Genomic DNA, 27,106 nt, shown 5'->3' with positions numbered 1-27,106 from the left:
CTGCAGATTGGAGGGTAACTCAGGTCACTACGGTATTCAAAAAGGGAGGTAGAGAGAAAGCAGGGAATTATCGACCAGTAAGCCTAACATCGGTAGTGGGGAAAATGCTTGAATCCATTATCAAGGACTTTATAGCCGAACATTTAGAAAGCAGTGACAGGATCAGACAGAGTCAGCATGGATTTATGAAGGGAAAATCATGCTTGACAAATCTGTTGGATTTCTTTGAATATGTAACCAGTACAGTTGAAAAGAAGGAGCCAGTCAATGTGGTATATTTGGACTATCCGTAGGCATTTGACAAAGTCCTGCATAAGAGATTATTGTGCAAAATTAAAGCACATGAGATTGGGAGAAATGTATTGAGGTGGATAGAAAACTGGTTGACAGAGAGGAAACAAAGAGTAGGGATTAATGGGTCCTTTTCAAATTGGTAGGCAGTATTCAAATTGGTAGTGAGGTACCAGAGGGATCGGTGCTGGGACCCCAGCTATTCACAATATATATTAATGATTTGGATGAGGGAACAAAATGTAACATCTCAAAGTTGCAGATGATACCAAGTTAGGTGGGAGGATGATTTGTGACTAGAATGCAGGGATCCTACAGCATGATCTGGACAGGTTGGGTGAGTAGGCAAATCAATGGCAGATGCAGTATAATTTGGATCAGTGTGAGGTTATTCACTTTGGAAGCAAAAACAGGAAGGCAGATTACTACCTGAGTGGTTGTAAATTGGGAGAGGGGAGTGTGCAGCGGGACCTGGGTGTCCTTGTGCACAGTCGCCGAAGGTAAGCATGCAGGTGCAGCAGGTGGTAAAGAAGGCTAATGGTATGTTGGCCTTCATTGAGCGAGGTTTTGAGTATAGAAGCTGGGGTGTGTTGTTGCAATTATACAGGGCCTTGGCGAGGCTACACCTGGAGCATTGTGTACAGTTTTTGTCTCCTTCTCTGAGGAAGGATGTTCTTGCTCTCGAGGGAGTGCAGCGAAGGTTTATCAGACTGATTCCAGGGATGGCGGACTGTCATATGAGGAGAGATTGACTCGGTTGGGGTTGTTCCCGCTGGAGTTCAGAAGAATGATGGGGGATCTCTTTGAGACTTATAAAATTCTAACATGACTAGACAGGGTAGATGCATGGAAGATGTTATCAATGATCAGTGTGTCCAGAACCAAGGGTTACAGTCTGAGGATTCAGGTTAAACCATTTTGGACAGATATAAGGAGATATTTATTCACACACAGAGTGGTGAGCCTGTGGAATTCATTACCACAGGAAGTAGTTGAAGCGCAAACTTTGAATATATTCAAGTTGCGGCTAGATATAGCACTTTGGAAGAATGGGACCAAAGGTATTGGGGAGAAAGCATGATTAGACTATTGAGTTGGATGATCAGCCATGATCGTGATGAATGGCGGAGCAGGCTCGAAGGGCCAAAAGGCCTGCTCCTGCTCCTATCTTCTATGTATCTATGTGAACCACATTCATATGTTTTGGTCCTGTCCAAAGCTGGAGGATTACTGGAAGGAGGTGTTTAGGGTAATCTCTAAAGTGGTGCACGTGAAACAGGACCCGGGCTCTCCGGAGGCCATATTCCGGGTGCTGGACCAGCCAGGGTTGAAAACGGGTGCATAGGCAGATCTTGATCACCCAAAGGCGGATCCTGTTAGGGTGGAGATCAACCTCTCCACCCTGTGCCCTGATGTGGCGGAGGGACCTGATGGAATTCCTGACTCTTGAGACGGTCAAATTTGAACTGAGGGGAAGGATGGAGGGATTCTACAACTCATGGGAGTTATTCCTTATGCACTTTCGAGAATTGGATTACATCGAACATTGGGGTGTGCTGGGAGGGTTGGAGGCGGGGGGGGGGGGAGCTGAATGTATGTGTTAATGGTGACTATGGATGATTCCTGATTCCTTTTTGTTATTTGTTTATGTTAACATGTGTACTGCTGTTTGAGGGTTTGGTGGGAGGATGGGTTTGTTGTTATTGATATGGGGATTGACATTGCATTCGTTACTGATTATTGTTTATTGTTGGTGGGTATAAATTTGGGAGAAAATGTGAAAAAGGAGGAGAATTAAAAAACATTTTTTTAAAGGTCTTTATATGTATGCAGGTTGGTTAGGTTCCAATTGTGTTTCCATCGTGCATAGAGAGGGCTACAGCATGAAGAATAAATAAACCAGCAGTAGCTGCTCAGCAACTGGGGCCGTGTAAGGTAGAGAAGCTTTAGTTTAGCTCATCTGATGGCACCTGGAGACAGGACTTCGGGGAGTGACCATCTCTCAACTCTGCCAGAAGAAAGACTGGGCAAGAAGGGAGCTGCAAAGAGGCAGGTTTCCTGAAGTACAAGTTACAATCCAGATAACCAGGATATTGCGACAGAAAGAATTTTAAGATGATTAGAGTTTACTGAGCAGAGACCAAGATATTGTTCAGAGGAATTCAAGGCAGAGTAAACAGTATTCTGAGTTAAAGAGAGAATTGCAGTAACTAGATTTAAAATGGGACAGCAGCCTTCAAAGGTAAAATAAATGTCTTTTTGCCATTTTAATTCTGTCTGGGAATCGAAACTTGAAGCAATTGTGAACAGTTTGCACAGCAATCAAGATGAGGAAACCCTAATGGGTTTGTTTTGAAATCCTAGACTGGATTTGCTGCAGCTTAGTTTAGAAGAGCCATTTAGAAAACCTGGTCTGAATTGTAGCCACCTAAAATGGCTGATTCCCGATTAATTTGGCCAAACCCCGTCAACCCGTACCAGCCTTTTTGAATCCCGTAGCCCAAACCCAATTCAATAAGCCATTTGTTTCCCTGACCTGGTGGGCCATCACCAAAGTTAAGTATTGGCCTTTAGTGGTAGGTAATAGTCTAGAGGTAGTATTATTGTGTAAGTATTTATTGCTGTATATAATAAATGATCGTTGATTTAACATTTACTAAGCGGTGTGTTGTATTATTAATCATTACTTATGCTTGGACCACGTGGCGGTATCAGAAAGATACCTGGCGACTCGTGAGCAAAGGTGACAGAATTAGAGCTAATCAAACTAAGGCTAATAAGAGCAACAGGATTTTGGAGTGCAAACCGCTAAGGTAAAGCATTATTACAATGGAAGATCTTTGAAGTGTGTTTTTCGGAGTGGAGTTTGGAAACTCTCAGTGACAATCATCTGGAAGATTCTGAGAAGAAATTCACAGACATTAATCCGTGTCAATCCTAAAATCTATATGTAATGGTTAAGCTGGGGAAATCACGGAACACTAATAATAATAATAATCACTTATTGTCACAAGTAGGCTTCAATGAAGTTACTGTTTAAAGCCCCTAGTCACCACATTCCGGCGCCTGTTCGGGGAGGCTGGTACGGGAATTGAACCGTGCTGCTGATGTTGTTCTGCATTACAAGCCAGCTGTTTAGCCCACAGTGTATATTACACGGTAATATCATCCAATTTTTCATGCTTAATACATTTTTTATGTTGATGTTAAAGCTAATTAACTGTCTGTGACTCTGTGTTCCGCCGCGTTTTCCATCCTGTTAAAACCTCAACTGGGATCAGAACACTTCCTTTCAAAATGCTGCTGGGCACTTATTTATTTTGGAGGGTAGCAGCGTCCCTTGTACCAGCAATTGTCGAATTATTTTCCAACATCTGGGACTCTAGATGCTCTCCTAATAACACAGGGTCTGCCCATTCACATGCAAATAATGGGACCTTTCCCTGACCTCTTATATTTTGACAGGCTTCACAGCTGAACTCCCACTCAAGCACAAATTTGTACTTGAGCCTGGGTAGCCAAGTAGATTTTTCAGCCCCATATTTTTGCTTCTAGAATTGACAAGCACATGAAACCAACTGAAGAAAACTGATTCAGTTGAGTCAAGAAAATCTCCGAAAATCTTTTTTCCGAAGCTCTGTCAGCCACCATTTTCCTTCTTGCCTTTCGCCTCAGTTAACTCCTTGCACTAATTCCAAGATCTGACAAAGACCTGACCTCTCGCTATGAATATCTATTTCTGTTGTGAACACTTTTCCATTTCTTTCCTGCTGCCCTCGTATTGCAGTATTCCGTTTTTAATATATTTCCTGCCAACTCCTTCCTTGTGCGTCATTTCTTGCTGGGTATCCGGGTTGTAGCTTTTACTTTTTTCCAGTAAACCCAGATAATGGACCTTCCATTTATTTGTTTCCAACCTGCCCGCAATGTGCCACAGGTTATACCCACCTTTGATCAACAACACATAACATTTTTTTCGAACAGCATGCATTAACTGCAGCAGACTGTTATCTCCCCAGCTTATCATGAGCAACTCCAAGTGCCCTTAGTTTCCTTTAAAAATGATCATGTATTAGCTAACCTAACATTTAATTAGTTATGTTATTTATTTTTGATGTTCCTCTGGTTTTAAAGAAAATGTCTACATCTGATTCAAAATGCATAACACAACTTCTCCTTGCGATCATTTTGAGTTGAACTAATGCTCCATATATACATCCAATGTAGCATTAGTTTCATGCCAATATCACAGTTGCAATGAAAGTGCACTGTAAGATAACTAAGGTTTTAAGGCTTCCAACATCTTGTAATTATCAAAGTTTAAATGGAATTGCTTTGTTGTTACTAACGACCTTGAAGATTTCCAATATTACCATATCTTTCCTCGAGGATTAATATTTACAATAAAAGCTTTGCAGTATCCTGTGTGCGGTGAAGGGTTTGAATGTTGTTCGTGTTGACATTTAAATCTGCAAACCATATATGTATTTAACTTAGCAAGTTCTTGGCTCAGCGACTTTTCATGCTTTTCATTTGTAGAGAGAATGGCACTCTGATCAACTAGTTTCCCACTGAGTGTACCTTATGTCAGTAAAATTACTGTTGCTGGCATCTAAACAGCAGGAAGGAACCTGTCGCTATATCACATTCTTTATGGCAAGGAACGAATACATCGTGGTTTGCATATTGAATGGAAAGATGAATGCAACAGGAAAGTTGAAAGTTAAATAAATACTGTCACGATCCTAGGCCAGAAATCCCCTCCCATGTTTTTGGAAGATTCAGTTAAGGACCAATAAAGTTTTGTTTGAAGTACACAAAATTTGAGATACAAGACACTTGCTAAGATAATAAAGCCACAAAATTCCTCGGATTTTGAACAAACAACAGAAATAATGTTTACTATACTAGGCCTCCATCTTTTGAAGTTGGTATCTAGCATGGCTGGGGGGAATCTGTGATTGCCGCAGATGGGGGTCATAAGGGACATTTTGGTTATCCTGAAGTGCTGCCTCAACTGGGTCCACGTTCTCAGCGTGGCCGCTACCGCTGGGCTCATTGTGTACCTTGTTGAGGATGATGGGAGTGCAGCTGTGGCCAGGGCCCGGAGGGTTGTTCCTTTACAGGATGTCTCTTCCATTTGTACCTAATCTGTGTCGGGTTCTTGTACCCATCCCCTCACTTTTTCTGCCGTTGCTGCCCAGTGGTAGTATTGTAGGTTCGGTAGAGCCAGGCCCCCTCTGACTTTCCCTCTTTGCAGTGTCGGCTTGGGGATTTTCGGGTTCTTACCCCCCCACACAAACGGCATGATTAGCCTGTCTATGTTTCGGAAAAAGGCCTTGGGGACGAAGATCGGGATGGATCTAAACAGGAAGAGGAACCTTGGCAGTACGTTCATCTTGATCGTCTGCTCTCTTCCCGCCAGGGAGAGTGGGAGTGAGCCACACCGTTGAAGGTCTTTTCTTACTTCCTCCACCAGGCTGGTCAGGTTCCACTTGTGGATCTGTGTCCAGTCTCTGGCTATTTGAATCCCCAGGTAACGGAATCTGTTCTGGGCCGTTTTGAACTGGAGCCCATTCAGCTCTGTCCCTCCCCCTTTTGGGTTCACTGGGAATGTCTCGCTTTTGCCCAGGTTACATTTGTAGCCTGAGAAGGTACCAAACTTTTTCAGTATTTGCAGTATTGCCTTCAGTCCCTCCTGTGGCTTCGAGACATAGAGGAGCAGGTCATCTGCATAGAATGAGACCCTGTGTGTGCTCTCTGTCTCCTCTCTGGATTCCCTTCCAGCTTTTTGCGTCCCGCAGGGCTATCACCAGGGGTTCGATCGCTAGCGCGAACAAGAGTGGGGACAGGGGGCAGCCCTGTCTTCCTCTCTGTAGCTGGAAGTATTCAGAGCTGGTGGTGTTAGTTCGGACACTCGCTTTGGGAACGTTGTACAGGAGCCTCACCCAGGCGGTGAATGCCGATCCTAGCCCAAACCGTTCCAGTACCTCGAGGAGGTAGCTCTATTCGACTCTGTCAAAGGCCTTTTCTGCATCCAGGGAGATGATCACCTCTGGTGTTCTGTCCCTGGGGTGGGGGGGGGGGGGGGGGGGGGGGGGGTGTTCAGCTGTGAAATGGGTCTGTATGATCCACATTCCGTCAGGTCTTTATCTTTTTTGGATATCAGTGAAATTGTGGCCTGCGCTAGCGTGGGGGGCAGGGTACCCCCTGCCAGTGAGTCCGTGAACATGTCCCTTAGGTGTGGGGCCAGGATTGGTGCGAATCTTTTGTACAAGTCCGCCGGGAACCCGTCGGGTCCCGGTGCCTTCCCCGCCTGCATGGAGCTGATGCTCTCCATGATTTCTCCCAGGTTTATTGGTGCTTCCAGCTACCCCGTCTGTCTTCCCCCACCCCTGGTAGTTCCAGTCTGTCTAGAAACTGTTTCATTCCCGCATCCCCGTCGGGGGCCTCGGCGGTGTACAGTCTCCGGTAGAAAGTCTGGAATGCCCGATTGATCTCCTTTGGCTCTGTTACCGGTCTATATCCTTAACCTGAGCGATTTCCCTTGTGGCTGCCTGCTTTCTCAACTGGTGAGCTAATAGGCGGCCAGCCTTGTCTCCGTGTTCGTAGAAGGTCCCCCGTGTCTGGTGGAGTTGGTACACTGCTTTCCTAGTGGATAGCAGGTTAAAGTCCATTTACAGCTTTTTCCTTTCCGCCAGCAGCCCTACGGTCAGGGCCTCGGAGTACTTTCTATCGATTTCCAGAATGGAGTCCACTAGCTGTTGCCTGGCCACCCTCTCTTCCCTATCTCCACTTGCCTTGTAGGCTATGATCTCTCCTCTGATCACGGCCTTCGGTGCCTCCCAGAACGTGAGACCTCCCCGTTTTGGTTGTTACTAACGTAATCGCCTGTGGCCTGCGATATTTTTTGGCAGAAAGCCTTGTCGGCCAGGACGTCCGTGTCCAGCCTCCATGTGGGGCGCTGGGCCCAGCCTGTCTCCAACCTCACATCCATATAATGTGGAGCGTGCTCGGAGATAACGATCGCGGAGTAGTCCGTTCCCGTGATCCCTGGAAGCACCAATTTTCCCCACTGCAAAGAAGTCGATACGGGTGTATACCTTGTGCACTTGCGAAAAGAACAAGAACTCCTTTTCTCCCGGGTGCCGGAACCTCCATGGGTCCGCCACCCCCACCTGTTCCATGAACACCCCTAGCTCCCTAGCTATGCCAGACGTTTTCCCCGTTCTGGGGTTTGATCGGTCGGTCAGTGGGCCCAGCACGCAGTTAAAGTCGCCACCCCACAATCGGTCGGTGTGTGTCAATGTCGGGGATTTCCGCCATGGTCTTGTTTATGAATTCTAAGTCGTCCCAGTTGGGAGCGTACACATTTACCAATACGACAGGTGCCCCTTCCAGGACACCGCTGACCATGACGCACCTTCCCCCTGGATCCGTAACTGTCTTGGTTCCCGTAAACTTTCTCCTTTTGCTAATTAATATTGCTAGCCCCCTAGCCCTCGTCCCGTAGCATGAGTGGTACGTCTGTCCCACCCAGCCCTTCCTTATCAGCAATCGGTCCTTCTCCCTCAGGTGTGTCTCTTGTAGGTAGATTATGTCTGCTTTTAGGCTTCTTAGGTGGGCGAACACTCTGGACCTTTTCACTGGGCCGTTGAGTCCCCTTACATTCCAGGTAACAATCCTGGTGGGAGGGTTTCTGACCCCCCCCGATCCTGTGGGATCACCCATACTTATCTGGTGGACCCGCCCCTGCACTCCGGGGTTTCCCTTTGCTATGGGGCCGTCCAAAATGGCCAGGGTCACCGCTCTCACCATGGGGTCGGGACCCAGCGCTCAGGGTTTTCCTTTGCCCAGGGGGCACCCAATGTAGCCACCAGCTGTGTGTACGCCACAGTGGTGTGCCCCTGCACTCCAGGGTCTCCTTCTGCCCTGATGCCCTCTCGAGTGGCTGTTTGTGGTGCCCTCTTGGTTCCTCTCCCTGCTCCATGCCCGCCGAAGCCTATGTCTGTACTGCTTCACTATCTCACCCTTCTCTTTGCTTCTCTTTTGTTCTGCGTTCTCCCCCAGACTCCTCTCTCCTCTTTCCCCCCCCCCCCCCCGCCTTCTGCACCCCCTCCCCTCCTTGTGCCAGGCGCTCCCCCTCCCCTGAGAGGGGCGCCACGCCCCTCCTTCCTTCCTGCCCTCCTGTGCTGGCCTTCCTCGCTAGTGCGGTAGCCCTCCTCCCAGTATTCACCCAGTTCTGACCCTGTTTAACCTTTCTCCTACTGGCCCTTGTCTCGCCCTCCTGTTTGCTTTCCTCACCGTTATTTCCCTCGCCCCACTCCCCCCCCCCCCCCCCCCCCCCCCCATTGCATTGAGGGAGGAGACGAGCTCTGAGACAAGACAGCACAGTCCCGCGCAAGGCATAACGCATATGTGCACAGTTCATGAGTCCATTGTCCTTGTTTGCTATCTGTCCTCCGCTCTTTGTTCTGGTTTTCCATTCCTTTTCCGTCCCCATGTCTTTCATTGTGGTTGCGTGTGCTCCTCCCCCAGCTTGTTCGCTCTCACAAACTCATCAGCCGCCGCTGGGGTGTTAAAATACAGCTCTTTCTCTCAAATGTTACCCAGAGTTTGGCGGGGAATAACATCCCAAATATTACCTTGCTTTTGTGCAGTGCTGACTTCTTATGGTCGTCCCTTCCCATGTGCTCTGTTTCGTTTGCCGGGCCCACTTTAGGATTCTCTCCCGGTCTTGGAACCAGAATAATTGCCCTGGGCTGATCCCCGACTTTGGGCTTGGGTCGGAGCGACCTGTGGACCTGTGGGTCTCTTTCCGGTGGGCTTGGAAATACCTCCTTTCCCATTAGCTTGCCCATCATTTGGGTGATGTAGCCTGTTGGGTCTCTGCCTTCTATCCCCTCTGGCAGACCCACTATTTTAATGTTCTGCGTCTGGATCTATTTTCCTGGTCCTCCACTTTCCCTCTTAGGCTTCCCTGGGCTGTTACGAACCTTGTGACCTCTGTTTCTCGGGTTATCACCCTATCGTTCTGGTCCGAGGCGGCCCTCTCCAACTCCAGAATCGTTTTTTTCTGCTCCTTCACTTCCCTTTCCAGGCCTTTGATGGTCTGCTGCATTTTGTGCGTCGTCTCCTTCATCATTGCTTGGAGCTCCAACCAGAGCGCCTCCTTTATGCTGGTCGCCGAGTCCTGCTCACGCTCTGCTGCTTGGTCCGCCATCGTTTTCCCTTTTAGGCTCGCCTGTACCTCCACCTCGTCTTATGGGGCCGCCTGCCTGTGTGTCCGCCGCTCATGCGCCTTACCCTCGCTGCTGCTGCTGCTTATGTCTCGCTATCCCTTCACCTTGGTGTTTTTCTTTCCTCCAGCCATCTGTCTGTCTCTCTTTCTTTCCCCGCTGCTGTTCCTTACCCTGGGGTTGGTCTAACTTCCTCCACTCCCCTGCCCTCTCTGGGTCTGCCTCGGGCTTCGGGTTTCCCTTTTTTTTTTGTTGGGGAGGGTGTTGTGGTTGGTTACCTTTCTCTCTTTCCTTGTCTCTTTATTTATTTATTTACTTTTATTTTTCCCCCATTTTTCTTCTCTTTTTTTCCCCCTTCCTTCTCACTGTCAGGAGGGTTTGGGAGAGAAGTTTCCCGGTGCGGACAGGAGTCCCTCTTTGTCTCACCACGTGGTCGCTGCTGGTCCATTGCGGGGATGGGGTGTCCCCCTCTCTCTCCTGCTCGCTGGCTCCGCTCCCGAGCGCTTGTGTCTCTGGCTTCCCGGTCCAGGCTGCTGCTTCTTTTCTGCTGCCCACGTTCTGCTGTGCAGGGGAGGGGCTCGGTCGGGCAGGCTTGTGCTAGTCCTGTTCGGGGACGCGACTCTCCTCGGCCGCTTCTGAGCCTCCGGCTCCGGTTCCTCCCGCACCTTTTTTTCCCCTTTTTTTATATTCTCCGGCTCCTCTCGCACGCTTAATTCTCCCACGGGCCTCAGCTTACCGTCAGTCCGGTCGCTTCTGGCTTTTTTTTTTCTTCCTGTTTTGGCCTTTGCCTCGCTGATGGCTCATAGGCTGGAGCTGTTGGAATGGAGTTCAGGTACTCCACCAAATGCCTCGGTATGGCTGGGGGATCTTATGGAGTTATTGCCTCTTGAGAAAATTAAGTATATGTTAAGTGATGCAATTGAGGGGTTTTATAAAAGATGGTGTCCTTTCATTCTGTTTTTTAAAGAGCTAGTCACTGTCAACTGTTGGGGGGCTGAGGGTGAGGATGTGTTTTGTTTTATATTTTGTATTCATTAAAAAATGTTCAATAAAAATATTTTAAAACAAAATAAATAAAATCCACACCATTTGTATTGCACCGACTGTGAACAAGATCAGGCTAGTGCTGGTCATTTTAAACAACCCTATATTTTTTATTATTTGCATGGGATGTGTCACTGGCAAGGCCAGCATTTTTATTGCCTATTCCTAACTACCTTTGATGAAGTGGTGGTGAGCCACCTTCTTGAACCACTGCAGTCTATATACTGCAGGTACACCCATAGTGTTGTTAGTGAGGGATTTCCAAGATTTTGACCCAGTGACAGTGAAGGAATTGTGATGTACTTTCAAATCAGGATGTTTTGTGGCTTGGAGGAGGACTTGCAGTGGTGTTCCCACACATCTGCTGCCCTTGTCCCTCCAGGTGGTAGAAATTGCAGGTTTGGAAGGTCCTGTCAAATAAGCCATGATGTGTTGCTACAGTATACATAGTGCTCCCACTGTACTTCGATGGTAGAGTGAACAGATGGTGAAGGTGGTGGATGGAGAGCTAATCAAGTGAGCTGATCTATCCTGGATGCAATCAAGCTTCTTGAGTACTGTTGGAGCTGTACTCACCCAGGTAAGTGAAGAGTATTCCATCACACTCCCGACTTGTGCCTTGTGGATGCTGGACAAACTTTGGGTAATCGAGGTGCACAGAATTCCCAGACTCTGACCTTCTCTTGTAGCCACAGTATTTGTCCAGTTCAGTTTCTCGTCAATGGTAACCCTAACGATATTGATAGTGTGGTACTCAGTGGTGGGAATGCCATTGAAAGACATAGGGAGAGGGTTAGATTCTCTCTTGTTCAAGATGCTCATCGCATGGCACTTGGGTGGTGCAAATTGGCTCCTTGATGTCACTCTCACCTCACCTCTGGAGTACAGTGATTTTGTCCATGTTTGGACTGAGGTTGAAATGAGGACAGGAGCTGAGTGGCCCTGGCAGTACCCAAACTGAGCGTTGTTGTGTATTCATGGTATTTATAGTGTGTCCTCACTAGCATCCTTGCAGTAGAACAGGGGAATTTTAAGAGACCGATCACATGACTTCATTGGAAGGCCGTTTGCACGGGAAAGCAGGTAGTCAAAACAACACAGTCTGTAGAGTTATCATCTTCTAATAAAGCTCTTTGTTTGTTTGAAGGTCTTGAGGTCTGCAGACTTAATTTTAAAACCACAACGAGCATCAGTAAGCAGGTTCTTGCTGAATAAGAGCCGCTTGATAACATTGTCGATAACTCTCAATCACTCTGCAGATGATCAAGAGTAGACTGATGGGTTGGCAGTTGGCCAGGTTGGATTTGTCCTGCTTTTGGTGGACAGGACATAGCTGGGAAGTTCTTCCCATTGCTGGAGTTGATGCCAGTGTTGTAGCTAAACTGAAAGAGCTTGGCTAAGGGTGCAGCTAGTTCTGGAGCACAAGTCTTCAGTACTATTGCTGGAATGTTGGCAGGGCCTATAGCCTTTGCAGTATTCAGTGCTTTCAGCCGTTTCTTGTTATCACGTGGAGTGAATCTAATTGATTGACCAAAGACTGGCATCTGTGATGCTAGGGCCCTCAGGAGGAGGTCAAGGTGGATTGTCTTCTGGCTGAAGGTTGTTTCAAATGCAGCCTTATATTTTGCACTGATGTACTGTGTTCCCCCATCATTGAGGATGGGGTTATTTGTGGAACCCTCTCCTCCAGTTAATTGTTCACCACCAGTTACGAAAAGATGTGGCAGGACTGGACATTACAAATATTAAATGATTTACATTGAATACAATACTGTGAACTATTTTTCAATAATTGTTTAATGTTTATTTAAATGTTATTCCGAATTCAGATACCAATTGACAAAGAAATCCCCATGGTTGCAGTGTTACACTATCCAGGCAATTCTATGTTTTTTGGATCATATGCTGCTGCCAGCTTGCTCTGTGATGGGAACAATGAAGGCCTTTAGAAGTGAAAATTTCACAAACAAAAATCATGCAGTAATGTCCTTTCTTTACATAGTTCATCAATGGGAACGTATTCATTCACTCAGCAAAAGTTCTCCCAAGTTGTAGTATGTCTTGGTTGGAAAATCGACAGACCTACTTTAATGCATTGTCATTTTCAGCAGCAATTTGGCAAGCTGCTTTATCATTGTCCTGATCTTTATTACACTGTAGTAGCAAATCAATTGAAAGGTGTTGATGAATTTCAAAAACTAGTTGACTGCAATGAACAAACTTTTGGAAGAAAAGGAGCATGTGTCTGTAACTGTCTAACCCTGTCTGGCTCCAGAAATATGTCCTGGCTATGACAAATTTCTGAAATAAACAGGAGAAACTGCAAGGAAAAGGGAAGACTACTTTGTCTCTTGAAGTGTAATTTGAAAAGAAGCTCAAACTTTCTATAAAACAGCTCTGTCATTTTGACAGTAGGGAAGCAAATTTAGTCCATGCGAAGATCCTGAAATGTCAGGAAACTGAAAAAAAAATTAAAGGGGAAATTTACTTGATCCTTTCCCCTGAAACATTCGATTGCCTGAACTCAGCAAATGTTGTAAAAATTAGGAGCTCAGAGCATGCATCAGAAACAAAACCAACCACTTTTCCTTGTATCAGATCAAAATCAAGCAGATTTCTTTCAGGTAAAAGCAAATTACTGTGGATGCTGGAATCTGACATAAAACAGAAAATGCTGGACAATCTCAGCAGGTCTGACAACATCTGTGGAGAGAGAAGGGAGCTAACATTTCCAAGTAAGTCATTCAGACTTCAAAACGTTAGCTCCCTTCTCTCTCCACAGATGCTGTCAGTCCTGCTGCCATTGTCCAGCATTTTCTGTTTTTGTTTCAGGGTCCTTTAAGGTGTTAGTTTGGTCCTCCTGATTTTCTGACACTCGCTATGTCCAATGGGTTCGAGAACAGACCAAGAAACATCTTCCTATAATGTAATGTTAAATCACAACAAAACATTTTGATGGGAATTCAGTGCATGTTTGAAAGGTGGGAAAGAGCATTTGATACTGCAACAATACTGGTTAAATATGTACTTCACTGTGCAGCATTGAACCAGCTGTAAACCTGACTTCAGGGAAGCCTGTAAAGAAGGCACCACTGCTCCCAGTGAATTACCCCTCAAAGCACCTCATTAACTTATGTGCACCTTCCTCAGTCATTAAGAAAAAAGGTGTGATAGCCCTCACGAGGGCCATGAGGGATCACTAATCGATCTCCCCATGGGGCTCGTAGAGTATGGCTTCCAGTGGTAGCAGGCGGAAGCCTGCCCATCTGGTGCATGTTAATGAGCCCTTTAAATGCTGCTCCCAGACCTGGACCGGGTGTTTCGATTGTCCTGGGCTGGGACATTAGTATTGTACGCCGCGGTAGCAGCGCGTAGAGGGCACCCTGAAGGGGGAGGGCAAACAGGCAGAGGTCATTGTACATATTGGTACTAACAAACATAGGCAGGAAGGGGCATGAGGTCCTGCAGCAGGAGTTCAGGGAGCTAGGCAGAAAGTTAAAAGACAGGACCTCTAGGGTTGTAATTTCGGAATTACTCCCTGTGCCACGTGCCAGTGAGGCTAGAAATAGGAAGATAGAGCAGCTAAACACATGGCTAAACAGCTGGTGTAGGAGGGAGGGTTTCTGTTATCTGGACCACTGGGAGCTCTTCCGGGGCAGGTGTGACCTATATAAGAAGGACGGGTTACATCTAAACTGGAGAGGCATAAATATCCTGGCCGCGAGGTTTGCTAGTGTCACACAGGAGGGTTTAAACTAGTATGGCAGGGGGGTGGGCACGGGAGCAATAGGTCAGAAGGTGAGAGCATTGAGGGAGAACTAGGGAATAGGGACAGTATGGCTCTGAGGCAGAGCAGACAGGGTGAAGTTGCTGAACACAGCGGGTCTGGTGGCCTGAAGTGCATATGTTTTAATGCAAGAAGTTTTACGGTTAAGGCAGATGAACTTAGAGCTTGGATTAGTACTTGGAACTATGATGTTGTTGCCATTACAGAGACCTGGTTGAGGGAGGGGCAGGATTGGCAGCTAACTGTTCCAGGATTTAGATGTTTCAGGCGGGATAGAGGGGGATGTAAAAGGGGTGGTGGGGTTGCGCTACTAGTTGGGGAGGATATCACAGCTGTACTACGGGAGGACACCTCAGAGGGCAGTGAGGCTATATGGGGAGAGATCAGGAATAAGAAGGCTGCAGTCACAATGTTGGGGGCTTACTACAGGCCTCCCAACAGCCAGCGGGAGATAGAGGAGCAGATAGGTAGACAGATTTTGGAAAAGAGTAAAAACAACAGGGTTGTGGTGATGGGAGACTTCAATATCCCCAATATTGACTGGGACTTACTTAGTGCCAGGGGCTTAGACGGGGCAGAGTTTGTAAGGAGCATCCAGGAGGGCTTCTTAAAACAATATGTAGACAGTCCAACTAGGGAAGGGGCAGTACTGGACCTGGTATTGGGGAATGAGCCCGGCCAGGTGGTAGAAGTTTCAGTAGGGGAGCATTTCGGGAACAGTGACCACAATTCAGTAAGTTTTAAAGTGTTGGTGGATAAGGATAAGAGTGGTCCTAAAGTGAATGTGCTAAATTGGTGGAAGGCTAATTATAACAATATTAGGCGGGAACTGAAGAACCTAGATTGGGGGTGGATGTTTGAGGATAAATCAACATCTGACATGTGGGAGGCTTTGAAGTGTCAGTTGAAAGGAATTCAGGACCGGCATGTTCCTGTGAGGAAGAAGGATAAATACGGCAATTTTCGGGAACCTTGGATAACGAGAGATATTGTAGGCCTCGTCAAAAAGAAAAAGGAGGCATTTGTCAGGGCTAAAAGGCTGGGAATAGACGAAGCCTGTGTGGAATATAAGGCAAGTAGGAAGGAACTTAAGCAAGGAGTCAGGAGGGCTAGAAGGGGTCACGAAAAGTCATTGGCAAATAGGGTTAAGGAAAATCCCAAGGCTTTTTACACGTACATAAAAAGCAAGAGGGTAGCCAGGGAAGGGGTTGGCCCACTGAAGGATAGGCAAGGGAATCTATGTGTGGAGCCAGAGGAAATGGGCGAGGTACTAAATGAATACTTTGCATCAGTATTCACCAAAGAGAAGGAATTGGTAGATATTGAGCCTGGAGAAGGGTGTGTAGATAGCCTGGGTCACATTGAGATCCAAAAAGAAGAGGTGTTGGGCGTCTTGAAAAATATTAAGGTAGATAAGTCCCCAGGGCCTGATGGGATCTACACCAGAATACTGAAGGAGGCGAGAGAGGAAATTGCTGAGGCCTTGACAGAAATCTTTGGATCCTCACTGTCTTCAGGTGATGTCCCGGAGGACTGGAGAATAGCCAATGTTGTTCCTCTGTTTAAGAAGGGTAGCAAGGATAATCCAGGGAACTACGGGCCGGTGAGCCTTACTTCAGTGATAGGGAAGTTACTCGAGAGAGTTCTTCGAGACAGGATTTACTCCCATTTGGAAGCAAATGGACGTATTAGTAAGAGGCAGCATGGTTTTGTGAAGGGGAGGTCGTGTCTCACTAACTTGATAGAGTTTTTCGAGGAGGTCACAAAGATGATTGATGCAGGTAGGGCAGTAGATGTTGTCTATATGGACTTCAGTAAGGCCTTTGACAAGGTCCCTCATGGTAGACTAGTACAAAAGGTGAAGTCACACGGGATCGGGTGAGCTGGCAAGGTGGATACAGAACTGGCTAGGTCATAGAAGGCAGAGAGTAGCAATGGAAGGATGCTTTTCTAATTGGAGGGCTGTGACTAGTGGTGTTCCACAGGGATCAGTGCTGGGACCTTTGCTGTTTGTAGTATATATAAATGATTTGGAGGAAAATGTAACTGGTCTGATTAGTAAGTTTGCAGACGACACAAAGGTTGGTGGAATTGCGGATAACGATGAGGACTGTCGGAGGATACAGCAGGATTTAGATTGTTTGGAGACTTGGGTGGAGAGATGGCAGATGGAGTTTAATCCGAACAGATGTGAGGTAATGCATTTTGGAAGGTCTAATACAGGTAGGGAATATACAGTGAATGGTAGAACCCTCAAGAGTATTGATAGTCAGAGAGATCTAGGTGTACAGGTCCACAGGTCACTGAAAAGGGCAACACAGGTGGAGAAGGTAGTCAAGAAGGCATACGGCATGCTTGCCTTCATTGGCCAGGGCATTGAGTATAAGAATTGGCAAGTCATGTTGCAGCTGTATTGAACCTTCGTTAGGCCACACTTGGAGTATAGTGTTCAATTCTGGTCGCCACACTACCAGAAGTATGTGGAGGCTTTAGAGAGGGTGCAGAAGAGATGTACCAGAATGTTGCCTGGTATGGAGGGCATTAGCTATGAGGAGCGGTTGAATAAACTCGGTTTGTTCTCACTGGAACGATGGAGGTTGAGGGGCGACCTGATAGAGGTCTAGAAAATTATGAGGGGCATAGACAGAGTGGATAGTCAGAGGCTTTTCCCCAGGGTAGAGGGGTCAATTACTAGGGGGCATAGGTTTAAGGTGAGAGGGGCAAGGTTTAGAATAGATGTACGAGGCAAGTTTTTTTACACAAGGCAGTGGGTGCCTGGAACTCGCTACCGGAGGAGGTAGTGGAAGCAGGGACGATAGTGACATTTAAGGTGCATCTTGACAAATACATGAATAGGATTGGAATAGAGGGATACGGACCCAGGAAGTGTAGAAGATTGTAGTTTAGTCAGGCAGCATGGTCGGCACGGGCTTGGAGAGCCGAAGGGCTTGTTCCTGTGCTGTACTTTTCTTTGTTCTTTATCTTTTGAGTTAGATTAAACCTGTTTAGCTGCCTTCCTCATATCTCCTACAATAGGGTAGACAGAAACTAAGGGCTGAGTTTAATGGAGGCAACTGGGGTCTTGCTGGAGAGCTGACTGGAGCCCCGCATCGCACCTTTTAAGGAGGTTCTTCCAAATTAAGTGCCTCTCAGGCACATGACTGGACAGCTGTATTTAACAGCATTGCCACCAGGGAGTCAGTGAATGATGGCGGAACGACACTCACACAAAGCCTAGTATCATAAGCCTAGTAGGGTTGCCTGGAATAGCCAGGATTCTCCTGGTATTGGTATCAATGTCCCAGTGGCTATTGAGAGCACTCTAGGAGATTTTTGAATGTTATTTTAAGCAAATAAATAAGCCTTAAACTGGTATTGATGTGGATGGTGCATGCGTACTGCGCTCATAAGTGTTGTTGTCTGTATTTTCTCACCGGGAAGGTTAAAGGCCTCTCATGTGAGGTTACAGAGAAGAATATACATGACTAACAGAATGATGACCAGTGCTGGTTTGCTTGGTAAGGGGCTCAGAAGCATGCTCAACAGCTGCTCCCTCGCCTGTGAGGTGAGTGCAGTGTGAGTAGGCGGAGGGAATCAGCGCTTCCACAGGAAGCAGGCATAATGCCATGGTCCCAGAAACCTGAGGTGGCTGCCTGTCAGCACCTTCTGTGTGTGTGTCCATTAATTGTCCACTTAAGAACCTCAATTGGCCGCGGGGCGGGAATGACCATCAGCTGGTCTGCCCACCGTGGACTTCATCGGGGTGGAATGGGGAAGCCAATGGGGTCCCCACCCACCACTCTCCAACCTGATTAAGTGCCCTTCCCCCACCACCAAACTCTGCGTAGGGAAGGGCATTAAACTCTACCCTAAATTGCAGATTATAAATTTAATGCACATGTAAATGTTAAGACCAGCTCAGCACCTTTTCAGCTATTAATATGGGGTGAAGATTCCCAGCAACAGGACTCACATGCGATATTATAAAACTCCTGCTAATATTTTCCTGTCAACCAACATCATTAAAAAAGATGGAGAGGCAGTGGTATTGTCACTAGATTAGTAATCCAGAGGCCTAGGGTAATGCTCTGGGGACCCGAGTTCAAATCCCGCCACAGCGGATGGTAAAATTTTAATTCAGTAAAAATCTGGAATTAAAAATCTGATGACCATGAAACCATGGCCGATTGTTGTAAAGACCCAAATGGTTCACTACTGTCCTTTAGGGAAGAAAATCTGCCAACCTTGTCTGGTCTAGCCTACATATGGCTCCAGATCCACAGCAATATGGTTGACTCTGAAATGCTCTCTGAAATTGCCTAGCAAGTTGCTCAGTTCAAGGGCAATTAGGGATGGGCAATAAATTATGGACCAGCCAGCGATGCCCACATCCCATGGATGAATAAAAACATTATCTCATCATGTACCTCATTTCTGTTTGTTGGGACTGGCACATTTCTCAAGTTGCAGCAGTGGCTACACTTCAACAGCAGTTCATTAGCTGTAACGTGCTCTGGGATTTTCTGAGATCATGATAGATACTTGACAGGGAGAGTACCTTATGGGAGAAACTAGAACTAAGGGACACAGTTTTAAAATACAGGGTCTCCCATTTAAGAACAAAGGGGAAACAAAGAAAGGTACAGCACAGGAAAAGGCCCTTCGACCCTCCAAGCCTGTGCCGATCATGATGCCCGAACTAAAAAAAAAATTCTGTCCTTACTCGGTCCATATCCCTCTATATCATTCCTATTCATGTACCAATCCAGATGCCTCTTAAATGTTGCTAATGTGCCTTCTTCCACCACACACTCTGGCAGCACATTCCAAACGCCCACCACTCTCTGCGTGAAAAACTTACCCCGCACATCTCCCTTAAGAAAGGAAAAGGTGCAGAAGAAAATTCATAAAAGAGACTTTCGAAGGTGAAACGGGGAATCCCTCGTGAGACAGAGTTTCAACAAGATTGTTTGACTTGATATTTACTGACATATGGGTGTATGCTTGAGAAATCCGTGGACTCTATCTTGGTTGCATTTGTCCTTTACTTTGTAGTGTGCAGTGCAGTGTGTTCAAACACAGTTCGTCTGTTAATTCACATGTACCTCATACTCTGAATATTAGATATTGTAAATTGTTTTAAGTTCTGAACTTCTATAGTAACGTTTGTTTTTCTTTGTTCAAAACCTGTGGAATCTTGTTTTGTTCCAAAAGCAGCTGTTTTGAATCTGTAGTTTTTAACCTCACCACTATTCTTAGAATTCCCCCTATACCAAAAAGGGTCGATTTATTCTAAATGGTGAGCAGGTATTCTCACTCCCCGACTCCTACGCAGACTTTGGCGGGTGCTATTCGGGTCAAACTAGTGTTTCAAGTTATCCCCCGGTATAACCCGTATCTTCGTAGAAGAATTTTATCTACTTACCACTTAGTAACTTATACACGGGTCACTAAGTGAAGTAAAGTAAACTTTTTAAAGAGAATAATAATAACCACTCTTTCAGGTTATCAATTTGAACTTAACTTTATTTTCAAGTTAAAAGAGAATAACTACTTTTACAGAAAGGTAGAAAGATCTTTTCTTGTTCGGACCAGTTACAGACTTTCAAGTCTCTCTTGACAATCAGTTTTCTGTAGCTTTTGGTCTTCTGCTGACTTCTCTGGGCTGCTCGGTCTGTCGATGTTGCTTGTCCCATCACCGAGGAAGATGCTCTGATTATCTGCTCATTATCCCCAGTTTTTAGAGCCATTTGGGGCCCTTTAACCTCTGCACCTGGCACCCTTCAGACTGTCTGCATGACAATTGGAAGGCTAAGTTTTAGCAGTTTAGAAGTGTGGCGCTACTTCAACAGCGACAGTGCAGCATCATCCTCACCAGCTCGCCATCCTTGACCACTTTTCTCGCTTTGCTTGACATGTCATCAATTTGTCTGTGCCTTAGTTCGCACTCTTTTGGTTTTATGTCTTTTTCAATGAGTTTTCTCTGATTCGACTCGGGTCATCTTCAGGTTAAGCTAATGTCATGTTAGGGTATCCCCCCTGACTCTAACTTTATCTGCTTTGGCCATCTTCCAAAAGGTTTTAACTTCAAATGTGATGTACGTTATAATGTAACCTTGTCACCTTCTAGTTTCCTTAATTTGTAAATCAATTGTTTCACTTTATTACCAGTGTCAGCAACTTTTCACATTTAACAGTTGTTCCCTATCTTATACTTTAGATTCTGGCTGCTTTTCCTAATTGTTCAATAAAATAATTCATTACTTAAAGATTTGTGAAATACTGTTCCCTTTCATATAACTTTAAGAGTTTTTAAGTCAATCAAATGTCTTTTCTAACTTGTGAATCAATATGAAGCTCCTATCTGTTTTCTTCCCTGTCTGTGAAGTTGTCTGCTTTTAAAACAGGCTGCTGCTGTTAACCCCTTGTGGGACTTCTCCTTTTCATTTAAAAGCCTCAGGCATTCTCAGTGTTATTTTCAAATGTCATATTCTTCCAAGTTTTCACAACAAATCTCAGCTTTTACCTACTTTAGACAACACATTATTGGTCCCTAATTGGATCCTCCCCCATGTCCCAGGGTCTGGCTATGGATCATAAGACCATAAGACATAGGAGCGGAAGTAAGGCCATTCGGCCCATCGAGTCCACTCCGCCATTCAATCATGGCTGATTTCAACTCCATTTACCCGCTCTCTCTCCATAGCCCTTAATTCCTCGAGAAATCAAGAATTTATCAACTTCTGTCTTAAAGACACTCAACGTCCCGGCCTCCACCGCCCTCTGTGGCAATGAATTCCACAGACCCACCACTCTCTGGCTGAAGAAATTTCTCCTCATCTCTGTTCTAAAGTGACTCCCTTTTATTCTAAGGCTGTGCCCCCGGGTCCTAGTCTCCCCTGCTAATGGAAACAACTTCCCTACATCCACCCTATCTAAGCCATTCATTATCTTGTAAGTTTCTATTAGATCTCCCCTCAACCTCCTAAACTCCAATGAATATAATCCCAGGATCCTCAGACGTTCATCGTATGTTAGGCCTACCATTCCTGGGATCATCCGTGTGAATCTCCGCTGGACCCGCTCCAGTGCCAGTATGTCCTTCCTGAGGTGTGGGGCCCAAAATTGCTCACAGTATTCTAAATGGGGCCTAACTAATGCTTTATAAAGCTTCAGAAGTACATCCCTGCTTTTATATTCCAAGCCTCTTGAGATGAATGACAACATTGCATTTGCTTTCTTAATTACGGACTCAACCTGCAAGTTTACCTTTAGAGAATCCTGGACTAGGACTCCCAAGTCCCTTTGCACTTCAGCATTATGAATTTTGTCACCGTTTAGAAAATAGTCCATGCCTCTATTCTTTTTTCCAAAGTGCAAGACATCGCACTTGCCCACGTTGAATTTCATCAGCCATTTCTTGGACCACTCTCCTAAACTGTCTAAATCTTTCTGCAGCCTCCCCACCTCCTCCATACTACCTGCCCCTCCACCTATCTTTGTATCATCGGCAAACTTAGCCAGAATGCCCCCAGTCCCGTCATCTAGATCGTTAATATATAAAGAGAACAGCTGTGGCCCCAACACAACCCTGCGGGACACCACTCGTCACCGGTTGCCATTCCGAAAAAGAACCTTTTATCCCAACTCTCTGCCTTCTGCCTGACAGCCAGTCGTCAATCCATGTTAGTACCTTGCCTCGAATACCATGGGCCCTTATTTTACTCAGCAGAACTTTTGCAAGTTTATAAAAATGAGAGTAGCTGAAGTAAAGTTGGTCCCTTTAGAGATAAGAGAAATGATCTTGGAGAATGAAGAAGTGGAAGAGATATTGAACAAATATTTTGTTTGTCTTCAAATAAGACATAAATTATGCATAAAAAAGAGAGTGTAACCAAGTGTGGCCAAGAAGAACGAGGAACTTAAAGTAATTAATAACAACAGAGAAAAAGGATTGGAGAAATTTAAAGGAGTAAAAGCTGTCAAATCCCAAGAATCTAATGACCAACTTCGAAAAGGGTAACTGCACAAATGGTAGATGCACTGGATATGTTTTCCAAAATTTCCAAGATTCTATAACGATCCCAGTGGTTGACAGTTAACAAATCAAACATTGCTATCGAAAAAAAGGAGAGAGAGTGAAAAAGGGAACTCCAGTTAGCCTCATATCAGTTATCAGGAAAATGCTGGAATCTATTATTAAGTCAAAATTAATCATGTGCTTAGAAAATCAGAGCATGATTAGACACAGTCAACATGATTTTACGAAAGAGAAAGCGAATTTGCTAAGTTTATTTGAGTTTTTTGTGGCTATAACTAGTAGGTTTGATAAAAGATTAGATGTCGTAAACTTCGATTTCCAAAAGATATAATAAGATGCCACACCAAAGATTAATATGCAAGATAAGGATTCATGATGCTTGAAGTAATATATTAGCATGGCTGAATGATTGGTTGACAGATAGGAAGCAGAAAGTAGGGATAAATGGGACATTTTCAAGTTGATTGGCGGTAACTCGTGGAGTATCACAACGATCAGTGCTGAGGCCTCAGCGATTTACAATGTATACGAACAACGTGGACGAAGAGACCGAGAATAATGTATCCGTTTTGTTGACGATACAAAGCCAGATGGGAATGTAAGCTGTAAGGAGGACACAGAGGCTGCAAAGAGATAGAGACAGGTTAAGTATGTTGGCAACAAGGTGGTAGATAGAGTGTGATGTTATTCACTTGGTGGTATAAATGGAAAAGTGGGCCATCTTTTTAAAAGGTGTGAAACTTTAAAATATTGATGTTTAGGGACTTGGCACTCGTAGGCAACACAAAGTTAGCATGCAGGTACAATAAGCAATTAGGAAGTCAAATTGCTTGTTGGCTTTTATTACAAGGAAATTGAAGTGTGAAACAAAGGAATTCTTGCCTGTATGGTGAGACCACACCTAAAATACTGTGCGTAATTTTGGTCTCGATGTTGAAGGAAGAATATACTCGCATTGGAGGCAGTGCAGTGAAACTTCACTAGATTGGTTCCAGGGGTGAAATGAGAGTTTCTTGCGTTGAGGCTCTGTAGTTTTTGAATAATGAAATATAATCTTATTGAAACATACAATATTCTGAAGGGGCTTGACAAGGTAGGCACTGAGAGGTTGTTTCCCCTGGCTGGGAAACCTAAAACATAAGAGCACAGTCTCAAGGTAAAGGGTGATCATTTAGGACTGAGAGGAGGAGACATGTCCTCACTCAGGATGTTGTGAATCTTTGAATTTCTCTATCCTACAGGGTTGCGGATGCATATTCAAAGCTCAGTTAGATAGATTTTTATCTCTGAGAATCTAGGGATATAGGAAGGTAGTGGGGAAAGTGGAGTTGACTTTATTGAATGGTGGCCAGGTTCAGTGGTTTGCACGGTCTACTCTTATATCGTATGTACTCGGTTTTTCTCCACGTATGTTGCATGGACCTATTGATTTATTTCCAGTATTTTGTGCTTTTATTTAAATTTCCCAGCATCCGCAGTATTTTACTTTTATATATTTCATCTGACTCGAGACCTATAAAAAGGAGTTGCAAATTTAGAATTAGCATTGAGTGAGGGGAGAGCTTTGGAGATATTTCTTTACACAGGATTGTCAGAGCATGAAATACATTGCCATAGAAAGTCATTGAGGCAGAGATCATTGCTTCTTTTAAGGGAAATTGAAAATCTATTTGAAATAGCTGATGGTATGGGGATATTACATAGTGCAGTGAAAAAATAGCATTCTTTTAACCTAAAGAGATTTAATAAAGTGCTGAGGTTTCATTTGTTTTTAAAGCATTATTTGCAAAGTTGTACATGTGATGTATGTAATCTAGTTTGATTTTCTCTCTTTCTGTAGCCATTTGGTGTGAACCAGCCTGGACCATATATCATGTACACAACAGCAGATGCTAATGGATATCTGAAAAATGCATCAGGTAGGTGAAAATTAAAGTGCAGCACGTAGAGCTCAAGCCTACTATAATATATATTTACAATTTATTTTCACTAAGTAACATTTGTACAGAAATAATTTTATTGGGCCATAACTTCTAAACTCTCCAGTGTCAGGTTGAATGGTGCCCCTCTGGGAAGTTCATAGGTAATAATAATTATCTTCATTAGTGCCACAAGTAGGCTTACATTAACACTGCAACAAAGCTCCTGTGAAAATCCCCCAGTCGGTACACTTGGGCGCCTGTTCGGGTAGACAGAGGGAGAATTCAGAATGTCCAATTCACCCAACAAGCACATCTTTTGGGACTTGTGGGAGGAAACCCAAGCACTCGGAGGAAACCCACGCAGACACAGGGAGAACGTGCAGACTTTTCACAGACAGTGACCCAAGCAGGGAATCAAACCCGAAAGGTTGTACAGCAATTACCCATAAATGCACCCTTTCCCTGGGCAATTGCCCTGAAGTGAGAACCATCTGAAAATGTGATTAAAATCACAAACTTCGGATGTTCTGACAGGGCTACACCAGTAGTTACCCAGAAAAGGTTAGATAAGTTAAAACGTCTTCTAACTTCTGGGTAACTATTGTACAGACCCAGACCCAACACACATGGAACTGTCCCCAAATCTCTTAAACCCCCCCCCCCCCAGGGGTCGCTGCTCCCATCCTCCGAATATCCCACCGCCCCTCACAGGACAATCCAGCCCCCCCCCCCCCTGCCCTTCCACACTCCGAGTACTATGTCCCAGCTACAGGCCAAACTCTCCCCCTTCCCCTTCCCAGCATAGAGACTCCTTCCACCCTAGCCCCCTTCCCAGACCCGACTGGAAAGGACTCTAGACTCAAACACTCTCCCCACCCCCACCCCCCCACCCCTAAACCCCCACCCCCCTAAAATCCTATCTCCTTACCTCAGACAATTACCTTATCCCTGGTCTGTCAATTTTGATGGACCTTTAAATTTATCTGGTTTACAGCGGCTTGTGCCGTAAAATGCAGGTGTGGCCTCTTCAATTGGACTCTCCTGCGCTTCAACGCCAGGCGTTGAGGTCATGCTGTACTGCCTGTATCTCACCTGGCCTGTGTCAGAAAGTTGGGTGAGACAGGTTGAGAAAACATTTCACACAAGTAATTGGGTTTGGAGTGGCAACTCGACACTGATTGCCACTCCAAGGTAGTACAGGCCCATGAATTCCCACAGTGTTATCAGAGATACCTCAAGTGGTTATTGCATTTGAAACTGACTAAGTGTTTCAAATAGCAGTGGGGAATGGTGTCTGAATAGCCTTTAATGAAATACAATTATATGATTTTGACAACCCTTCCCAAGCAACAGGGATTTACATTGCTCAACTTTATATTCAGTGTCAGATGTGGCTGCTACAGTTCATCTTGCTAACTAATAGGTCTGCAATTCTTGAGAGTTTGCAACTTTAATATTTTATTAAACAAATAAGACTTGACTTCTGCCTTATGTTGATATATCAATCATAGTAAATGTGAAAATACTAAGGATGCACACTACTCACATCACCTTGCTGGATGGGACCTTTAGATGCCTGAGGTTGACCCCTGGTGCCCAAGGTCCAAGATACACGCTGGAGTGCACTGGCTTTTACATTTCCACAATATGTCACAGGATATGACATAATCACAGCACTGAGTGCTATACTGTTTAGGGGGCGGAAAACAGCAGACACTGTCTCTTTTAAGTTCTGCAATCCATCTCGTGACCAGTTTAGTACAACTCTGCCCCATCTTATATCTCCTATTCATGCTAACTTCATCGTTCTTTTCCTCAGCACTGTTCCACCATACTCTGTATCCATAGTAACCCCACCCCTTAATTATCTAAACTTAAGTTGCGTTATACAATTAGAGGTGATTGTCCATGTAAGTATGGTTAATTCCTCTACTAGCTGTCTTATTTTGCTTCAGCTGCTTATTCTGAATGTGCTGTTTTAGGCATGTGTTGTTCCTTCTAAACTTGTAGATCCATGATGCTTTCAGCTGTATCAAGTTTCATTATCCTCCGATTACCCTGAAAGCCTGCATGCACTATTGTATCCTTATAATTGTTTCAAAATACAAACAGTTGAATGTGTTGTATTAATCACTTTATATTCTACAGATTTTGTCTGCTGTACTTGTTGGGCTCTTTTGACAGATTAGGCTAGCAATAATGATGCAACAGTAAACAAATGTGGATATCAATGTTCCTTCCTTTGAGAGCATATTTCTCATTGTAAAGCATAAATGGTGAAAATTAGTGTCAGCATTCTGAAGAGATACATCAAAAGACAATCCCATAATAACATTGTCTGCTCTGCTGTGGCCATGTTTAAATGTCAGAGAATTCAGCACTGGGAACAGTTGAAGGGATAGAGTTGTGTTTCAGGAGTAAATCCAGGAAAAGACACTATCTCCTTGCATAATACAATCATATATACTGGTGCAACAAGCAAATATACAATAATGTAGAACAGTTATAGAATTATCACAGGCAAAATAATTTAAATTAACATTAATTTGAGTAAGATGACAATTTGTATGGTTAGTTACCGGTTTCAGATTTGTCTTTTAACTAAAGATGCATTCAGAGAAAGTGCACAAATTTGGTAAGAATTTCAAATACAGATCTGTATCTCGATTGAATTACTTATTCTGGACAATTTTATGTTCGCATCATTGCTAATAGAAACAAAAAAGCAAGCTTTGTTACATCAGTACACCGCGTAGACTGCAGAGATTCAAGAAGATGGCTC

The 27,106-nt window shown here is 44.9% G+C and overlaps 1 protein-coding gene across 1 annotated transcript in view; it reads left to right on the top strand.

Annotated features, from left to right (window-relative positions):
- Nucleotides 1-27,106, top strand: part of itfg1 (integrin alpha FG-GAP repeat containing 1) — a 425,532-nt gene that overhangs the window by 334,441 nt on the left and 63,985 nt on the right. Inside the window, exon 14 of the mRNA XM_072518195.1 lies at nt 24,243-24,321. Within this exon, the coding sequence (XP_072374296.1) occupies nt 24,243-24,321 (79 nt within the window). The remainder of the gene's footprint in view (nt 1-24,242; nt 24,322-27,106) is intronic.

The sequence above is a fragment of the Scyliorhinus torazame genome, chromosome 10 (assembly GCF_047496885.1).
Source record: "Scyliorhinus torazame isolate Kashiwa2021f chromosome 10, sScyTor2.1, whole genome shotgun sequence".
Classification (NCBI taxonomy): domain Eukaryota; kingdom Metazoa; phylum Chordata; class Chondrichthyes; order Carcharhiniformes; family Scyliorhinidae; genus Scyliorhinus; species Scyliorhinus torazame.
Note: the sequence above shows the minus strand (reverse complement) of the source record. Positions and strands in the feature narration are given on the sequence as shown.